The sequence below is a fragment of the Excalfactoria chinensis genome, chromosome Z (genome assembly GCF_039878825.1).
Source record: "Excalfactoria chinensis isolate bCotChi1 chromosome Z, bCotChi1.hap2, whole genome shotgun sequence".
Taxonomy (NCBI): Eukaryota; Metazoa; Chordata; class Aves; order Galliformes; family Phasianidae; genus Excalfactoria; species Excalfactoria chinensis.
The window spans coordinates 6,867,271-6,887,234 of NC_092857.1; the positions used below are offsets into that span (position 1 = coordinate 6,867,271).

Genomic DNA, 19,964 nt, shown 5'->3' on the forward strand with positions numbered 1-19,964 from the left:
CTAACTCCTCAAAGCACAGGGCAAAACAGGAGCTTACCTCCTCAAGGCTTGCAGTGTATTAAAACATTTGTGACTGCAAATAACATTCTAACTTTCATTGACAAAGCTTCACCCACACTAAAAAATGAGATGTAGCAGATGCTGATGAGCATGGTCATAAAGTTCTCTCCCAAGAGACACAGCGGACGTTAAAGTGAAGAAACTGCAATATCTAAGTTTCAGAAGTGGTCCTCAAGGACTGGAGGTCCTCAAATGAAAGCGAAAGAACTTCTCATCTGACAACAGCAGCAACACAAGCGAAAACTTAAGAGGTCAAGAGAATATTTTGCTAGAAAGGAAGGCACTGCCTTCTTTCCAGATTTATCAGCGGAAAAATACATAGCCTATATGGCTGTCCACCTAAGGAAAAGATTTCCACAGGAGGTACAGTTCTTAAAGCCTGGTGTATGAAACTGAGAGAGGAATCTTCAAAGTAAAAGATCAAAAATCAGGAGACTAGAGACGAGCTTAATTACAGACAACAGAAAAATAGCAAAGAGAAAGTGAAGTGGTGCAGATCTCAAGCTCAGACCTCACTTAAGCAGTGAGCCAAGCGTAAATTGCTTGCTAATGCAGCATCATTCACAGCATGCAAGTAGACGGGGCTTTTTGAGTGCCCAATGGCCCTATTATAGCATGGTTTTCCAGGGGACTGTGTGCAGATGTAGTTATACTGTCAATGTTGGCAATAAACAGATATTTCAGTATTGATGTTTCCTTTCAGTTTAAATATTTATGTTTTCTTTTAGTTTAAATATTTATGTTCATCTGCATTCCTGTCAGGCGTTAGCACGTTTTTAACACAGACAGGTAAATCCAGTAGGACTTAGTAACCTATAGGTGAAAAGAAAATACATGACTTTTTTTTCCTTATACACGGCATCCTGTTCCAGATTCTAAGTCTGAAATATCACTGAGCACTTAGAACACACATGAAGAAGCTCCCAACCCTTAATGTTCTCAGCAGAAAACAGGAAGAATGAGGATAAAAAGCATCATCTCCCTGTCACGGATAAAAGAGGCACGGAAAGCGATCAGGGGATTAGCCAAAAGTAACACAGGTAATGCAGGGCTACTCCCGATATTTACTCATGCTAAACTCTCTCTTTGTCTGCCCTCCTAAAATTATTCCAATACCCTTGCGTCCACAGTCAAATTAATTCTTTATTTATTATCCCTGTTCTCAAGTATATTTCAGATGGGCTCATCCATTGTTCCTGTACAGCTGGGTAAACAGACAAAGTAAATTCTATCATGAAGGTTTACCTTATAACACTCAAAACCCTTTGCATATGTGGGATTTCTTTTCTTTCAGTGAAAGAAGAGTGTGTTTAAAGGTGACCCACGCTGAAGGAAGAGGAATGGAGAAGTCTGGGCACAATCAGAAAGGCTTCTGAAGATTGACTTTTTTCAATATTCTTATCAAAAGAAAACATAGAACTAATATTTGAAGCTTTAGTATATAATTGCCCTTATTAAGGCAAAAAATGGCAATGACACGGACATCAATTTTAGTCACGGACATGAAAAGAATGCAAGACTTCCTTTGGAGTTAACTGTGAAATGACACTGTAATTGTGTAAACAATGTTTAGAGTGAAAAAGTGACTCGTAAGTAGGAAAAGCATCATTTAAAAAAACAGTGTAAAAAAAATACAGCCTCCTCCCCAAAAGCTTGTCATCTTTACATTTTACAGTTTTCCCAACACAAAGCATGACTTTCTGTATGCTGGCACGGTGCTTAGTACACAGCAGTACCCTTCTCCCAGCAAGGGCCCCTGGCTTCACTGAAATACAAACACCAACCGGAGGACAGACAATATTGTATATGGGAAAGGGAAAGAACAAATATCCCACCAAAAATGAACTACTGATACTCCTTTCTGTCTACAGAACACACTCCAACTCCACATCTATTCCATTTCTACATACAAGAGAAAGAACTGAATCTTAAAACACATACACAAACCAGAATCTATGTAAATCTAGGAAGTTAGCAGATGTGTTGATAATCTTCTACAAATAAGAAACAAAAGCTGCCAGCTGTACTGGTAAACCCAAAGATTAATAGGCAATGCTGAGACGACAGGTACTGTCCTTCTTTTAAACAAAGTAGCTCCAGAATTTGAGTCCTGTAAAAATTCAGACTCGTGCCCAACTCTTATGACTCAAATCCTGCCCTGGGCTGCAGAACATCTACAGATTCACCAGACAGAAAGTTGCCAAAGTAAAATGGATTACTGCCGTTATTTGAGATAGCAGTGAGGCAGCAACTCTACAGCTAAGTCAGGCCTGGTTACCTAGAACAAGGGCAATTTTCTTTTCATCTCTACATAAAGCTTCTGAAAATGGCAAAGACGGAGCAGTTGAGAGCTGCAGAAAGAACATCCAAAAATCACTCTTGATAGAAGAGATTTAACTGCATTTTAATATGGATGGTATTTTCTATTAACATCAGGGCAGAAGCCTATTGTTCAGTAGAGCTCTTCACTTCCATTACACAAGAGCTATCTCTTTGAATCTGTATGAGTCAACTTTAGTGACCACTTTAATATTCACTTTGCAATTAATGCTTCTTTTTATGGGTTGGTAGAAGGTAAACCAATTTCAGTTCAGCTTCTAGGTATTGAATTTATTATAAAAAGTTATGTACTTAAAACTCCTATAATGAAACCAGAGGCATCATGAGATATTAACCTAGAGTTAATGCTGAGAAGGCCAGTTTGAATAATTCAATTCATGTCACCTTAAGTATCTTTTCAAATGGAATTAACTTTATCTCACAAAAAAAAAGGAAGCTCCATGTTCCAGTTACTGATTATTGACTCCACGAGAGTCTGTCTTAAATCATCTCACCACCATTTTCCCCACATTTCTATTTCACTACCACCAGAACGCTTCTTTAAATTTTGAGGGCTGACTTTTGTTATAAAGAAGCAATATCAGCTCAGACGAAAACGCGATTTCAGAATAACTGTTACCTTTACGTGATGCTAAAATAGACAAAAGCAAAAGTGAACACCAAAGCAGCTGCATTAGTTCAATCCAGCTAAGAACTAGGACTGCATTTAAGCCACGTGTGCAGAGCTACAGCGGTCACTTCCCTCCCATACAATCCCATCTTTCTGCAATAATGCCACAGCAGTTTGGTAATACTGCAGTTCTCCTGACGTGTTAACTGTCTTAATCCAGCATCAAAGCCAAGCATTTAAACACCAAAAAGAAACACTTTCATATTTCCTACCTGAACCCAGGAAAAGGGACAGCTCTTGGTCAGCGTTATTGAATGATAAGAATGAGGGAGTCAGACAGGCAAACAGCAAGTGATGACCAGACAGATGCACATGTAGTATTATGAATGAATTAAACAAGTAGAAAAAGGGGAAAATGAACAGAAACATTACAGGCAGAACAAAGAAGTGTTTTGGTTCATAGTATAACCATGCAGTCCCATCTTTCTGCAAGACACGGGAAACATCAGAGCAACGTCTTGTACTGAGACACAGGTGCTCCTGTAACATCAGACCTGAAATAGGAAACGTTGATTACCTCTCCTAGACAGTTCAAAGAAGTGAAAAACTAGATAGCAAGCTAGTATCTATTGATTTAAAGCTAGACATAGCCAAGATTTCCTTAGCTCAGTCAAAACAAACAACAGGGAAAAGATTCCCCATGGTCAAGGATTCAAGCTCAGGAAGGCTTCCTTTAGCATAAACAAGGTGGACCTTTTCAAACTTTAGCTTAAAATAATAATATTGAGAGCATAAAAGCTTCAGCAGGGCATAGAGAGCTGCAGTGAGCAGCACTCGGAGCAAGTGGAAAGTTCTGGGGTCCTTCTCCCCAGTTCTTGCCTCTCCCCCAAATCCCTCCACACTGTGTTCCTGTGACATCCTCCCGTGAGGCAGGACACCTAAAACGCAAACCCTGTGCCCATCCAAACTACTGCTAAGACAACAATCACACAGAACAAAGAGAGACCAACAATGAGCCTAAGAATTCACAGTTCAGTTGAGACAACTGACAAAAGACAGAGGCAAAAAGTTGTGTGGAAATAGCAGAGTCAACCAAACACCAGCCTACTGGCCTTGGTTTTGATCACTGCGACATAAAGGATCGTGTTAAGGAAACAACTGAAGTCATGAAGCAGAACTGTGAATCTCCACAGTTCGAGCTGTGAAGAGAAACATAGAAGGAAGTGTCTGTTTAGAAGAAAAACAAAAGAGAAAAACATAACAAATGTAATAAAGCAAAATATATTGAAGAAATAAACTACGTGTCCACCAGGATCACACAGAAGAGAGACTTGAAAAGGAAAGCTAGAAACATCAGAAATCTTTTGCAGGCTGTAAGACAGACCGGTTGAAGCATGCCTTGACATTTTTTATATATGCCCACAATGCTTTGCACACAGAAAGAGGGCTAGGGTGATTTCAGACCAGTTAGCCTGGAACTGTAGAGTAGGTAACCATAAATGAAATGTCAAGAGAAACCTAGATATAATATATGAATTTGCATTTGTGGGCAATAGTATCTGTGAGTATCAAGAAAAGAAATAATGGGATCAAAGATTAGCTTGATAGAACTTGCACATGAAGTCAGAAAAGGAGCCCAGAGAGGTCTCTGTATACACTGACAGCACTTAGGGAGACAGAAAAACAGGAGGTGAACATGGATTGCTGTACTTCAGGTGCTGATTTGACAGTTAATAGGCTGAAGGCTTCCTACTTTCTACATCTAAACATTAGTACTGTAGGTGGGATCAGACTGTATGCCTTTGTAGCATGCTAACCCAGTACAAGTCACACGTATTTGAAGTTGAAAGGCTAAAGGTTAAAAGATTCCTAGCAGAACCCAATCCCAGAGAAGTAACAATATTGCCCCAAAATCAGCTGCCAAGGTTCTGCTGGACTGCACGGGATCCCTCTGGGTGGTTCTCCATCAGGAGACCCAGAGAGTTGTGTATCACAGGGAGGAACACAAGCATCACTCATTCTCAGAGAAAATAAAGACCCTCATTTTCAGCTCAAAAACGTTACAAAATGGATAGCAGATAAACGTACTAAAGAATGGGAACAAAATGCATGTAAAAGCTAGGAGCCTGACAAACAGCAACATATTTTTTTTTTAAATGTGTAAATTGCAATTCCTGCTGCCAATGAAACAGTATCGCTGCCCCCTGAACAGAACTAAAAATGCAGTGCTGCCTCCACGGGCTTCTGAGCAGCAGGATCTGCCCGTGCAATTCTTTGAGCAGGTACCACAGAGCAGACAGAGTCAGGCCACCTTCTGAACACTGTGCGGGTGACTTCAGCCACATTAGAAGTCTGTAACACTCATCAGGAAAAGAAAGATCAAGCGTACAAATCATAAACAGGCACGGTCTGTTTTAGGTAGGATAGACTCTGAATGGAGATATACTGATGGAAACTGTTGAAAGACAATAGGGAGTAAAAGCATCAGGTAGAGCACTTGCATAAATTGCTTTAATTTCCAGGGCATCATCTGCTATCAGCAGGGATACAAATCAAGTACCTAGTTATCAAAAAAAAAACAACAAAAAAAAAAAAAAACAGAAAAACAAATCTCAGGCAACCATGTTTTCAGGTCTTTGTGCATATACATCTGAGAGCCATTTTACCACTTAATTTAACACGCTGTATCTCCAGTCAATGTTTTCTGGTTTTAAACAGCATATATAATTATGGGTCTTCTATAAACAGCTCAAATCAGATGGGCTGCCTTACAGGCTTGAGAAAGCTCTTATTGACCAAACACATCATCTGTAATCTCCTTTTCAGTCATCAAAAGCTACAGTGAAAATTTAAAAGGCTGTATCTATAGTGACTGCAATTATTTCACTGCTTAAGAAACAGAGTGGAAGAAAACAGGAGAGCATCTTTCTCCTTAGCAAAAGCATGCATTCCAATGGTTTCTACTGCGTTACTGCATGGTCAATTAACTTCACCCATTTCATTGATCCAAAACTTGCTTCCTTTTTTGTCTTCCTGCAATCCACTCATTAAGGGAAGGCCATGGGACACCAATCACAGAACAGTTACCAACGTTGTACAATACAACACAATTCAGTTTTAGTTCTTGGAAAAAGAGGAAAGAAAAAAAATGTTTTGGAGATGTCATTAAGAAGTGAGATGGGAAAAAAAACCATCATCTTACCTTCTGCTCAGTTTCCTTGGCAGCACTGAGTTGAGAGAGGGAGAGCGACAGTTGTTCCTGCTGCTCAGCTAGGTACTTCTGATACAGGCTCAAAAGTTCCTGGCATTCTCTGTACTGCTGCTGCATAGGTGAGACATCAGAAGTTAAGGGAAAAATACTCGCTGGTGAATAGTCAGACTCAAATACACACCAACTTTCCCTGTGTAAATCCGATTTAGATCCATAACAGTTCAATTTAAAAACAGATACCGTGTGTTTGAGTACTGCCTAATGATGATAAATCTGTCTAGAGATGAATGTTCAAGTACAACCTTCCTTCTATTCAGAACGGAAAAAGAAGAATTGTACCAAATTCTTTTATCATTGGAAAAGGGACAGCAGGAGGCAGGTGATGACATTGTTTCAGCTGGAACAATTACAACCCTCTGATTTGTATTCAGCAAAGCCAGACGCTACCAATGTTTATTTATAAATAAATAAATAGCCAGCCAAGTAAGTAAATAGTCCATTTTTAAGCAGAGACATGGATTCACAAGCCCACATACCCAAATCCAATCACTTTGCTTGAGCACCAACAGCTCAAAAACCCAGAGCCACAGATGCAGCGCTACAGGCCTTTTAGAGACCAGCAATGATTTTTGGACAGTAATCTGGAGAAGCAGCAACTATGGTGTTTGCAAGGATATTAGCAAGCAACAGTGTCCTGTCTCGCTTGCAGCATTGAAATTCCAACAGGAGATAAATCTGCTCTTCACCTGTCATTGTGTAATTCCCTCCCTTGCTCATGTAGCATGGTAAACCATTTATGCTCCCTCTTCTCCCCCCTCACTTTTAATTATGCATGCAGATGGGATAAGGGCTCGCTGTCCAAAGAGATTACTCTGAATAAATACTTTAATAACAAGTCACCGCAATTAAGGTAGGGAACAAAAACTTCTTCAATCTATAAAATGGTGTTGAGTTACAGATTTCCTTAACATTTTTATGATCTAATCATTGCTTCTGGGCAAATTCATGTTGCAATCATTTTTGCCAATCATGGCTGCATAAATAACTCACTGCTTTGTTATTCCCTGTTATGACCCTGCTCAGATTTATTTATTTATTTATTTATTTATTCCCTTTCCTTCTTCTTCTTCTTCTTTTGGGGGAAGGGGACACTTGCCAGGATTTTTCTGCTTGCTTGTTTTGCTTTGTTTTAAATGAAAGGCTACACAGAGAATAAGCAAAACCTTTTTAGGAAGGAAGGAATGGCTGGGTTTTAAAGCCCAGTCAGTCACGAGAGTTCTTAGCCCACGTTTGCTCAGCATCTGGAAATAGAAGAGGATACAAACAATGGTCTAAAGATGCTAATTGCTTTCCAGAGTCAGCCTGCCTGAAGCTTGGGCTGTTTTACATTTCAGTTCATTTCGTCAAAGAGCACCAAAAGGCTGAAGTGATTTGTGGTGGTCTCAGGAGTCCCTGCCAGCTATGATGTATATAAAAGGAATTTTTTATTCCGGTTGTAACCATAGGCAGTAATGTTTATAGTAGGTGAACATATTAGCCTGGACGCAGGGCATGAATTTTACTCTAGAAAAAGCCAGTTCATTTATACAGCCTAAGAGTTAAATGTCGGTTATTTGAAGACAAATTATAGAGAAATTCATTTAAACCCATGTTATGTGGCAGAATATAAAAACAGACAGTCGTATCTTTATCAGTTTTTTACAGCCCTCTTAATTCACTTTGCTTCCAGCAGCCCCTTCCCCACTAAACAGATTCTACCACTTCTCCCTCCAGCCAGCGTGTTGCTGGCACACCGACAAGCCAAGTCCCCCAGTGGCCCTGGAGGACACAAGTGATGGCTGTGCACCCACAGGCACTCTTGCCATGATGTTACCTTGCAAGCCAGGTGAGACAGCCCTCACACGCGTGGTGTAAAGGAGATGCCCAAACCATGTTCCACAAGCACTTGCCGTGCACGTGATGCCGCCGCCTCTTACTTACAGCTGCTGAATTTACTTAAAGCACAACTTAAAAACACGACAAGAAAAATTAACATAAGGAAAGCAGGCAAGCAAATTCTAATCGTCCAAGAGCCAGTTACGTGACCACAAGTGGGAAGAGCAGCAGTCAGCATGAGCTTGAATGGCAGCAGAGAGACTCCCCAGATTTTTCAAAGACTCGGTCAGGAATGCAACTGTGGTTAAAACTTCCTGTGTTGGCAGATTAAAATCTTGTTCATTCAGACAATGACTCTGCACTAAAAACATGTTGTTACAGCCTCCAGATTCAAAGCCTTGCTTTGCTCATTTAGCAAGTAAACATCAAGCTTCAAATAGTGAAGAAAGAGAGGACAAAAAACTGTTTGTTGTTGTTGTTATTGTTCTTGTTGCATGAGCATGTAAACAGCCCTAGCTATGGTAATTCTCCATAATGTGCTGTTACATTTATTACAGAATACTTTCTTAATAATAATAATAGTAATAAAAAAAGCTTTAATATTAGATCTTATTCTTCCAATCTATTGAATTTTTGCTAAAAGCAGCAGGATGATCTCTCTCTCTCTTTCCCCCCATAGACTAGCCAGGCAATAAACAACAACAACAACAAAACCAACAAAAAAAACCTGCCACAAAAATATCCAAGTCCTTCAGCTCCAATGGGGGCACGGAGGTACAACGGGAAGGCAGTTTGTAGACAAATGCAGAGGCAACGATAAATATTTTCATAATCTGCTTTACAAAAAAAAAAGAAACAGAAAACGTTACAAGGGTGAAAGAAACAATAGGACAACAAGTCGTGCAGATTTGCATTCCACAGAAAACAGAGTGTGCCTGAATGCTCACATCAGGTATTTCTTTAGGCTTTCAGGAGCACAAATATTGGATTTACAAGACGTTAGTTACCTGGGAGAAATGGTACTTGGCATTTCACTAAATTGTAGTTTTATATCCAAGAAATACGCATTTGAACACATCCCAGCGATACGTTTCGCACAGTTTGTTAATAAAGTATTAAAGTCCTTCTCGGGAGGGGGAGAACAAAACAAAAAAAACACATCTGTTTCATAAATGCAAAGGTTAAGATTTCAACAGACACGTCGACACGTCGCACGGCAAGATCTATATATTTTATAGAATAAATTAGCTAATTTCACCACCGAATGTAAGTCGTAGAATTAAGAGTTCATTTATGGCTCTTAAGAGATAATAACCTCAGTGGAGGCAGAGCTGGCTTTGAGAAGAGGGACCGCCAGCACGCAGCGGTGGCATGCTTGCAGATTTCCAGGGAGAGAAACATTGGGCAGGGAACAAAGAGCTTCTTACGGGTGAGGCTTCAGGAGAATGCACAGCCAAACTAATGCTCAGCTGCTGCCAAAGGCACACTTCAGCTCCCTCCAGGAGCCTCACCCCCTCCATCTGCACCAGCTCTGGAGCTCTCCCAAACCCCTTGCTAATCCCCGGGGCTTAGTGAACCACATGGGTGCATCCAAGGGTCAGTTAAGCACAAGCACTAGCACAAAGGAAGCAGAGGAAGCATTCAGCTGGAAGAGGCGACCACTTGTCTGGTGGAGTCCCTCCACCTCGCGAAGTCTTGGTCCTGCTCTTCCCCTGCTAAGCCTCGAGCTTTGGTGACTGCTAAGACCACACCAACCACATCCACCTCATTCCTTGCTGAAAAAAGTTCACGTTGCTCATACTTCCTATGCTCACAAGTTAACAGGCAGCTTCAGACCTTTGCTTAACTCCTGAATTTCGAAGAAAATCAGAAGTGAGAAGAAAACATCAATCTCTAGCACATGCCAACCTCTGGTAGCACTCCCAGTGCAGTGTTTCCATTTCATCTTTCACTATCGGTAAAGCCCAGCTTAAAAGTTGGAGTATTTTTTTCCCAGAAAGCTTTTTTGTTCTCCAGATCAACCCCCAACTCTTTCTATCAGCAAACTCCACCTTCCAGCTTCTCAGACACTCAATGGCTCGTTCATCTAGAAGAGAGGTTTTGAAAAGTACCAACACCAGGTCACTCCGCAAGGCTGAGCTGTTGGCTGAAGTTCTGCCTTTCCCAAAACACTTTTTCCAAGAGAAAAAATTAAAATAGGGCATTTTTCTTTAGAAAGATTTTTTTTTTTTTTTTTTTTTAAGCTTGCGTCATTTAAGAAGCAGTTGGTTTTACCACCCTTTATTGTAAGGGAATGAACACATTTAAGCAGACTCCAATCATGGGAATTTAAGGCAGGAAAAAAGTTTTCCACAAAATGTTATTGTAAGAGGAGAACACTACTAGTAAAGAGATTTTTTGGCTGTGAAACTAGCAGCAAAGGCCCTGTTGTACTCTCACAGAAATACTCCCACAGTGACTTACTCCTCAGCTGTTTGTCACAAGCGTTTTTGGGGAAGGCACGAGCTCCAGCACTCACATTTTACACCTGGAGAAACTGTGGCATAGGGAGCCTTTGGGCACGTCTGCACACACAGGTGCAGCCCAGCAGCCCCACGCTGCACACGCCAGCTCCAGCACAGAAGTCTTGTAGCTGTAGGGTAAGTCACAGCTCGGGCTCAGCACTAACAGCCCAGATCCATCTTGCAGCTGGTTAGCTTTGAGTGCAAGTTTGTCTGCAGCAACCCATGCAGACACGTCATAAGAGACTTCCCAAGCATCAAACAAGAAAGACAACAAGGGATCTCAGATTCCCATCGTTCCTGACTGTAGCTCTGACTTAGAGCCTCCTTCCATTCTGATCCATGTCTAGAGGAGAAAATAACAGCTACATCTCCATTTTCAGCAACATGATCCTCCAGCCCCTATATTCTCAATAGCCCAAGAGCTATTACAGAGATATGCAAAGATGAGTAAAGCATGTAAAGGAAGGGGAAAGTCAAACCAGGCATGAGTTTAAATTTAAATAAATCAGCAACAACTTCCACTTTGCAGTAGAGATACAAGGAACCTTCAGGGATATAATTTCAGTGCATGATAAAGAAAGATTTTTGACATCTGCAATCACAACCCAGTAGCCACAAAACAGGGTTGTTTTTTTAATACCTGCTTAAGGACATGCATCTAGAAAGCTGACTAGTTATCATATTAGCAGCTTCAGCAATGTCCAAACTTTCTTCACTGCCTCAGGTAGTCCCTTAAAGACAAAGTCTGTGCAAAAACTAGAGTGACAAGAAGAAGCTGCAAAGTATCGCTTACACAAGGCTGCTGAAGCTAGACTGGGCTCTGAAAGGCCCCAAAGAAAAACCTACTCAGATAGCTGCAGAAAGACACAAGCTTGTCCACTTGCACTCCAGCAATGTCTGTATAAGCTGCAAGAAGCCATGCAGCCACGACAGCAAAGCATCTATCTATCATTATCGCGCTTATCTGAATTTAACTTGCTTTGATTTTTAAAGTTCAGTTGGAAAAATGGCACCGTACCATTTCCAGGGTGCTGCTGGACCAGGCCCAACAACTTGAAAAATGCCAAAGCAAGCTCCTATCTGCAGGACAGACACACTTCTACACCTGTACTTTCAGCACCATGCAGTACCGCGGCACTGCAACAATTACCCTCATAAAATGCCTTAGACAAGTACGACTCGTGCTTCTTTTAAATGCTCAGAATACCAAGGAGTAGAGTTTGCAGAGGCTGCAGAACCCCAAAGGGCCACAACAGCCTCGTGGCAAACTGCACTGTAAGCGTGCTCAGTCTGAAGTGAGCCCGTTTTTCCATGCATCATTCAGGCATATATTTTTCCAGTATTTTGATGTGAGGCAATGAGGTTTATTTTCTACCTCAATATTTTGTATATCAATGGGAGAGAGACACCATGCCTTTTGGGAAAGAAGCAAAATGTGTGTCATTCTGATTTCCACCTGCAGGCTCTCTCTTCTTCCTAACCAAAGAAAGGATTAAAATAATGCCGCTTCAACTACTTACATATGAAAAGTCGTATGAATAAAAATAAACTGCTGATATTAATGAATTAACATCTAAAAGGAGCACTTTAAAATATAAACTAAGATATATTCTGCGCTCTTTCCTTTAGCATTAAACAATTACGGACACCTTCACAAGCTGACCCAGATCTGGTTTCGAGACACGATTTGTGTTCAATGCCTGCACAGTCCTGCATTTTGACAGTCTCATCTCAGAAACCCAACAACAGGATCGCATTCCAGGAGCCAAACCATGCAGGCACAGACGAAAGTCAACACCAACACATTTCTTCAGCCTTTAAAATTAAGAGAAATAAAATAAGTGCCTTGAACCTACGTGAATCATTGTTCTGCGAAAGGGTAAAGACTAGTAACATCTACGAAGGTTTATTATCTAAACTCTGAAGATGCTGCAAAGACTGAAGGTAATAAAATGTTTTATGAACAACTTCACTTCACTCGTTCTTATATAACTGAGTTTATGTGGACTCTTTGGCACAGTGATGCTAAGAACCTGTAGGGAACTTTCTGCACAGCCACTTTTCAATGTATTAAAGGAATCACCTGGCGCAGGTCGGAGCATTACGAGCCTCCGGTTCAGAACACAATCTCCTCCTGATTCAAAATCCTCCGGAAGCAGAGTTTTGAAAGCCCTTTAAAGAAGCAAGTCACACGCAATAAGGCAGAGTGATCTCCAATCTGAAGCCCAACAGTTACGTTTTAATTTCCGCTTGAATATTTTAATGTTGTTATCCAGTCAGTAAATTAACTCAAGATGCAAGAATAAAAAGGGAAGATGCAGAGGGAGAAAGGTCGTACGGTCCACAAAAGTTAAGAACTTCACTTTTGTTTGACGCATCAGCATTATGTTGGTGAATGCCACAGCTCTCATATCAAGGAATTGCTTAATACATTTCCATTCTGTTTGAAGGGAAATTAAATTTACATTCTTTGGGAATATGGTATTGTAATTAGTTCATGACTTGATTACACTTTGAAGTGAGCCGAGACTGCACATGGCGCATACAGATTAGTTAAGTTATGGTTACCTACCTTAAGGAAAGCCACGGAGTTCAGCACAAAGTTAGGTACAAAACCAGGGCTGTCCTTCGGGCCTGCCAGGAAAGCGTATGTACAAAATCAAATCCAAATCTATTCTCTGGACTTACTGACGTCAGGCGGGGACAGAAATAAAAGAAAATGTAGTTTCCTGTAAGGCTGAACAAGTTGTTTTTGAAAAGTCTGCTTCCACCCATCCCACCTGTAGGGCAGCTGTTAAAACTGATCCTAAAAAAGGCTATTAGGAAAATTCCTACCCTGGTTAAATTCACCAGTCTGACTTACTCCTGGTTTGCTCAGTTCTAACACAAGTTCTTCTGTGAACAGCCTGAGGTTTACGCCATCTACCAAGGTGCTCTGCTCCACTCAGATGATGCAATTCCAAAGTTGACTTCAAACATACCTAAAAACACTGAGATATACAATATACACACATGCTGCATCTAAGACTGGCCAAAGATAAAGGTAACGAGTAGGACTGAAAGAAAAGGGAAAGCATTTAAACTTAAAGCTAATTCCCAGCATCTCATATGAACTCAGAGAAAGCAGTTTAGAGTACAGGATTTGATCCCATGCATAATAATCCTTTCCACAGGATATGCCAATCATAGTGGACAGCTTATCTGCCATGTCCTCTGGTTCAAAGGTGGGTAAGGACAAAAACATTGCACGCCATCATATGCCAGCAGATGTGCCTGGATCAATAAATGCAAATACCATCTCAGGGCTTGCACTTTCCATTTCAAGTGGAAAACACATCTTCAGTCTTATCTTCATTAATACAAACAAAAGGATACTTAAAAGCAGAGAAAGAGGAAAATACGGGTTTATTTTAAAGCCCAGCTGTGCTAACGGCGTTTTCTAATGAAAAGGAAAGAAGGATAAAACACACACACAAGATAAGTTAGGCCACTACTCATGCCAGCAAAAATGTGCTTTCATAACAGTGAACACAAAGAATCTAATGGCAGAAAAACTAAGAACCTAAGTGTTCAGAATACAGACCCTGCAGGTCATTGTAACCAGGCACTGGCCCTGGCACGAGTCATAAGAGAAATACGCGTGGCTTCAGAACTGCCACGGCAGGAGATTTTCCTCTCTGGTAAGTTCGAGTTTGTTCTAACACAGCTGCTCCTTTTAAGGAAGCTCTGCCAATGTCAATAGCAACTTCCTGAATTCAAAGATTTCTCTTGGCAATTGCTTAGATGGCACAGCTACCCAGCCTCTTCCACTAGAAACTGTTAGGGAACTTGTTACTTAGACATTTGTGTATCAGCCAGTAAATATATGGTCCTTTTTTTTTTTTTTTTAGTGGCAAAAAGGAACCTGGAGATTCAGCCCTACACGCTTTCTGTGCAAAGCAGCCCCAGCACCAGAGAACAACACCACACACTTCATCATGTACAACGGAAAATAATCTCAACCTGCACAGTTTCACAATGCGGAGCCAAATAAGAAGGTATTGCACCTATCACTAGCCACACAAAAACAGTGCTATTTTTTCCCTTTACATATTTAGAGCACAAAATTAAACAAATAAAAGGAACACTGCATAATTTAGCTTTCATTTTCTATCAAATTGCTCATAATTGTAACCATAAAATGATAATATTCTACCATATGTGCATCTGCAAAGCCGACAAAAGCACTGGTCAGCCCCTGCCAGAGCAAAAATGAAGCTGTGGCTCCACCTAGCGACCTCCCCGGAGATTGCAGCCCAACGAACGAAACTTGCACGGAGCGCTTGTCAAATTTGGAGGTTAATTTTCTTACATAGAGGGATCTAACACTTCGCTTTGAAACACGAAAATCCGCCGTGCAATCCTCCTCAAATTACAGTCCTCCATCCACACAGTCGCAGCTTTACATAAAATACCTATCACTGGAAAGACTTGCTGTTTCAGTGGCAGGCCTTTGTGAGCAAATCTTCTCCAGTGGCCATTGCTACTGTTTACACAAAGCCGTTTGTCATATCAGTACCTCTTGATATTAGAGCAGCCATGTTCTTTACTCTAATTTGACAGTGGAGCTCCTGGCAGAGGCCCGAGGAGAGATAAGGTGCTTTTAGCCTATGTGCAAACTGAGGTATGTGAGAAAGGATTCTCAGCCTGTTTAGACGCAGGAACAGGAGTTATTTAACGGGATAAATGCGAGCTGGAGTCAGATGCATGGAGAAAAGGGGATGAAACGGCAAAAGAGAACTGAATGTAAAGCCTGAACTTATTGAAGGCACAGCTACAGCACTTCCATCTCAAACAGAGAATGCACACAGTAAAACAAAAAGGTGTCTGTTTTCAGAGAATGAGGATGTAAGACCACAAAGCATCAACTCTTTTTATAATGAAGCTAATCACGTTTGGACTCAGTTCCTATCAGAATGGGGATCACCTGAGAATACACAGCGGTGTCTGTCTTGTTGCTCCTTCGCAGGAAACAATCAATCATCGTTCTTAATTTTATATACTTGATGCCTCTCATTGAACCTTTTCCTTGCAGCTCTCAAATGGGAATAATGCTGACAGAGAAAAGCAGGCCCTGCTTTAGCAAAGTAAGCAGCTCCCACCATTTTAAAACAAGAGATTCCTTGGTCAGGTTCTCTCTGGAAGGAAACCTGGCAATGACAGAGAATTACTTTGTTTGCCTCTATCCCACATGCTTGCCTCTCTGCCTCTTACACAGCCTGCATCAAGCTTGGTGTCTTCATTTCAGCTGGGTCAGAATCCTTCCTTCAGAGCACCTGCCACAACGTGGTGCTTTGGTTCTAGGAGAAAAACAGTGCTGGTAACACACCGACGCTTACTCGCGCTGCCAAGCGGTGCTACACACGGCCAAGGCCATTGCCAGCAAAAGGCCTGAGGAGCTGGGAGGGAGCAGAACTAGGACAGCTGACTCAAACTGGCCCAAAGGGATATACACCCCCTACCACAGGACATCAAGCAGAAGCAGTCTTGAGAAGGATGGGCATTCACCTTCCTCTCTTCTGCTATTCAAGGGCTGGGCACTGGGCAGTGGAGTTGGGGGTGGTAAGGAACTGATTGTGCATCATTTGTTACATGCATTTGTAATAATTATGTCATAATTATTATCCTTTTTCTTTTCTCTACCTTAGTGAATAGTTTTATCTCAACCTACGACTTCTGCTTTGTTTTTCTGTTCTCTCCCCCATCCCACTGGGAAGCTAGCGAACAATTGTGTGGTGCTGAGCCACCTGCTGAGTTAAACCACAACACTTGGATGTTTCAGCTTGCTTCTTCCCCCCTTTTAAGCCAAAACGCACTCAGACAGGAGCATATCTGGCTACTGCAAATGGTACGAGTGCTAAGATTAAAACCTACAGGCACCGATGGACAGAAATACAAACAAAACCACCAAGTCCAGAATCCTCGTCCTTATGGAACTGCCTTCAGTGTTGTAACCAGAACAGCAAGAACGTAAAAACCACAGATCATTCTAGATAATTTTTTTCTTTTAGAACTATTGCTATTTTGGCAGTCTTTCTAACCTTGTTAGAACACAATCTGTTTGCAGTGCTGCTGATGAAAGAAACGCAAATGCTCCTTTTCCTAAAAGGCAGATGAGGTCAAATCGAATCCCATACAAACACTGATGGCAATTTCCAAGAAGGGGTCCCCAAACAAAGCAGAAGAAAACAAAGTAAATAAATAAAGGAAATCTTTCCATGTAAGAGTGTTGCAAAGACTTTCTTCAGCATAGCACGTGCTGTACGCATCTCCACACACAGAAGTGCTCCAGAATGACATCAAAGGCTTCAAAAAGTTACTTCCTTCTTGTGAAAAACTGCCCTTAAACACAGCAAACTGAAAAACACTGCTATCACTGAACTGAAGCCAGTGAAGAAAAGATTTAGTAACAGCCTCATTATAAGGTTCATTGTTGTAGGACTATTTAATATACAAGATTAACACATCTTATCTCCCACTTTCACTGAAACCTATTATACCCCTCATTAATACATGCACATTTCTACATCATTTACAGCGCTAAGGTCTCAAATAATATTGCCTGAAACAGGGTGTGTTCTGCTGCTTTTCCTGCTGGTCGGCTCTTTTTCCACTAACAGCATTCCAAAAGAAGCCTCACAGCTCAAAACAGAGGACATGACCAGGTAAACTAAGCAGGGCTGTATAAACTGAAATAAATTAAAGGTAATTTGTTTTGCCTACAGTCTGGATTTCATTTCTTGGCTTCGGTTCTCTCATACCCAGACCAAAAGGCAACGTATCTACACACAGTAAGACAGGAAACGTCCACCTTCCCTATCTAATGGAAAATGACATTCTTTCCTCATTACAATTCAAGATTTAGAAAGTGAACCACAGCTCCTCAGATTAACAGGCATTCATATTTCTTCCCATCTGGATGACTGGAATAGAGAAGGAAGCTATACCATGCAAACAATGCAGCGCTGTCCCAGATTAAACACACAGAAACATTTGCGCCTGCAAAATATACCGTGACAGAGCAGCACGATGTACCTCAACACTACGGGGGGTGGATCAGACAAGGAAAAATAGACATTTTTACATTCTTGCTCGACTAAAAGGATCAGCTTGGTCCTTATTCTTACACAAAAGGGAGGCTTGTTTTGTGCCAGATAAATACAAGGGCTCATTAAGACACAAATGCTGTTTCCACTGGAAGCTTTGCAGGATGGAGTATATGCATTTATCCAGAAACAGAACAAATGGGTTCAGATGTTAACAGGCTTCTCTACTCCTGCCCACCAGGTTCCAGACAAACAAAGGGAGGTGATTTTCCAGAGGTCCCCCGTACTGTGAAGCTACTCCCCACGGAGGGCTGTGAATGTTCTTGTGGACACTCCTATATAAATTTCTAAACAAACAAACAAAAAAATCCATTTGGTGCTATTAAATAGAGAGATATATTCTGACTGCATTTCTGAATGGCAGGTTTATACACATTGGGAGACCAAAAGACTTTCAAATCAAATGATTAATATTTATTCAAGAGGAATAAAATAAACGACCTGGAATGGTTCCACTGGGAAGCAAAGACAACTTCCAGGAGCCCCACGAACAGTACTTGGGACTTTCTCCCATTCTTGGAGACTAAGGTGCTTAATCTGGCTGATTAGTTTTGTGTTGGAAAAAAGGGTCTTTCCAGGAGAACCGATAAGCAGAGTGACAGTGACCCCATTCACATCTGCTTTACTCTTTCTGGGAGTTTGTGAGCCTTCAGGTGAAAGCAGGCTTCATGAAGCTGCACAAGTACAGTCTCCTGGGGAAAAAAAAACAAACAAACTTCTCTTCCTTATATCCTCACACTTACAACCCCAGGGTAATAGCTGGCATTCTGGAGGTGTTCCCAGTTTCTTATGCGGAGCATGCCAAGATATGCAGCTGGATGAGTTTCAGCCAAGGAAGTCCAACATACTGGTGGGGAAGGGAGAGAACCCCCTCCCCGTTGGTAGGGCTTTTTTTCTTCCCCCATTCCTCTTAAAAGAAGATTAGTAAGTGTTAGCCTTTAGGACATCAGTGCTGGAAGCCCTTTGCTCCAGAAGAGAAGAATGCCAAAAAATCAGAAGTGCTCATCAGAATTAAAAATAGCTGAAAAGAGTTTGCACAAAGACAGCTACTGGCAGCAAGAAAATGATACTTTCAGATATCCTCCTCTCACTGGATTAATATTTGAGTAAGCAAATAGCTCTTTGGCAAATTCTTCTATTATTGGAATACAGACAGAATCACAGTCAGATGCTTCCATGCATACAGCCACACTCCATAAAAATAAAAATGGGAAATCTGTGATCCAGTGCATCTGCAGATAATGCAGGGCTCACCACAGATGCTTGGAAGAGCTCAGTCAAGTCAGTTACTGAAAAGGCTTTCTTATAAAATATATTCCCATGATTGTCATAAATTTTTGAGCCATCAAACCAAAGACATTAGAGGGAAATGGAAAAAAATGCTCAAGAAACATTAAAAGATTTTATACATTAGAGGACTATAAATATCTGAGAAATTATGGGTATTTTCCAGACCAACAGGTCATCAAGGTAACCTGCACATCAAGGCATATTGAAATGTCTGTTTCTCATCAACAACTAGGAAAGGAAAGTTAGTGTACATGACCGCCCTGCAAGGGCCCTAGACTGAGTCCCTTGCATTCAAGAAAGGTATTATGAATAAAATAAACCCAGAGAACTACTTACTTTTCTCAGAGAAGTTCAAAATGCAAGACAAGAAGGCGTTCTGCATCAGTAAACCGGAATATAAGATCCTGCAGGTCTCAGGTGATATTTCTGCCATGTCCCAGGCACAAACAAAAGCTTTCAGCAAACAAAGTGTTCCCATTGGTGAGACCACAGAGGAATGACTGCTCCTGAAGAATTAACTTTGAAAGTGCAGAGTTAATTTGGATGCCAAGATTGCAGCAAAGCTGCTCCGTACCTTTCCTAAATTTCAATAGATCAAGGAAACACTCTTGCCTTTTACATCTCAAACGGAAATTACATCTGATGTTAACAGTTAGGAAGATTCATCACTGCAGTACCTGAACAGCTTACAGGTATCAATGGACAAGGCTGCTTGGCATCACCCTGCACAGTCAGCCTTAAAGAAAGGATAATTAATAAAGGGAAGACTCTGAGCTGCACAAAAGTTACGTGATTTTGGTAACTTTGCTGAAGTCCATGAGTACCAATAAGAGAATTCATGTGTGTCAGATCTCAAAGCACCTTCCACTACAGCTTGTGATGTTACTGTTTAAGGACAATTATCTGAATAACTGTGCCCTGCCATAGAA

General features: G+C 41.1%; 1 protein-coding gene across 2 annotated transcripts in view; it reads right to left on the reverse strand.

Moving 5' to 3' along the window:
* Positions 1-19,964, reverse strand: part of KIAA1328 (KIAA1328 ortholog) — a 175,209-nt gene that overhangs the window by 98,484 nt on the left and 56,761 nt on the right. For both annotated transcript variants that reach the window (XM_072360499.1, XM_072360501.1), the window contains one exon: positions 6,213-6,340. In XM_072360499.1, coding sequence (XP_072216600.1) covers positions 6,213-6,340 — 128 coding nt within the window. The remainder of the gene's footprint in view (positions 1-6,212; positions 6,341-19,964) is intronic.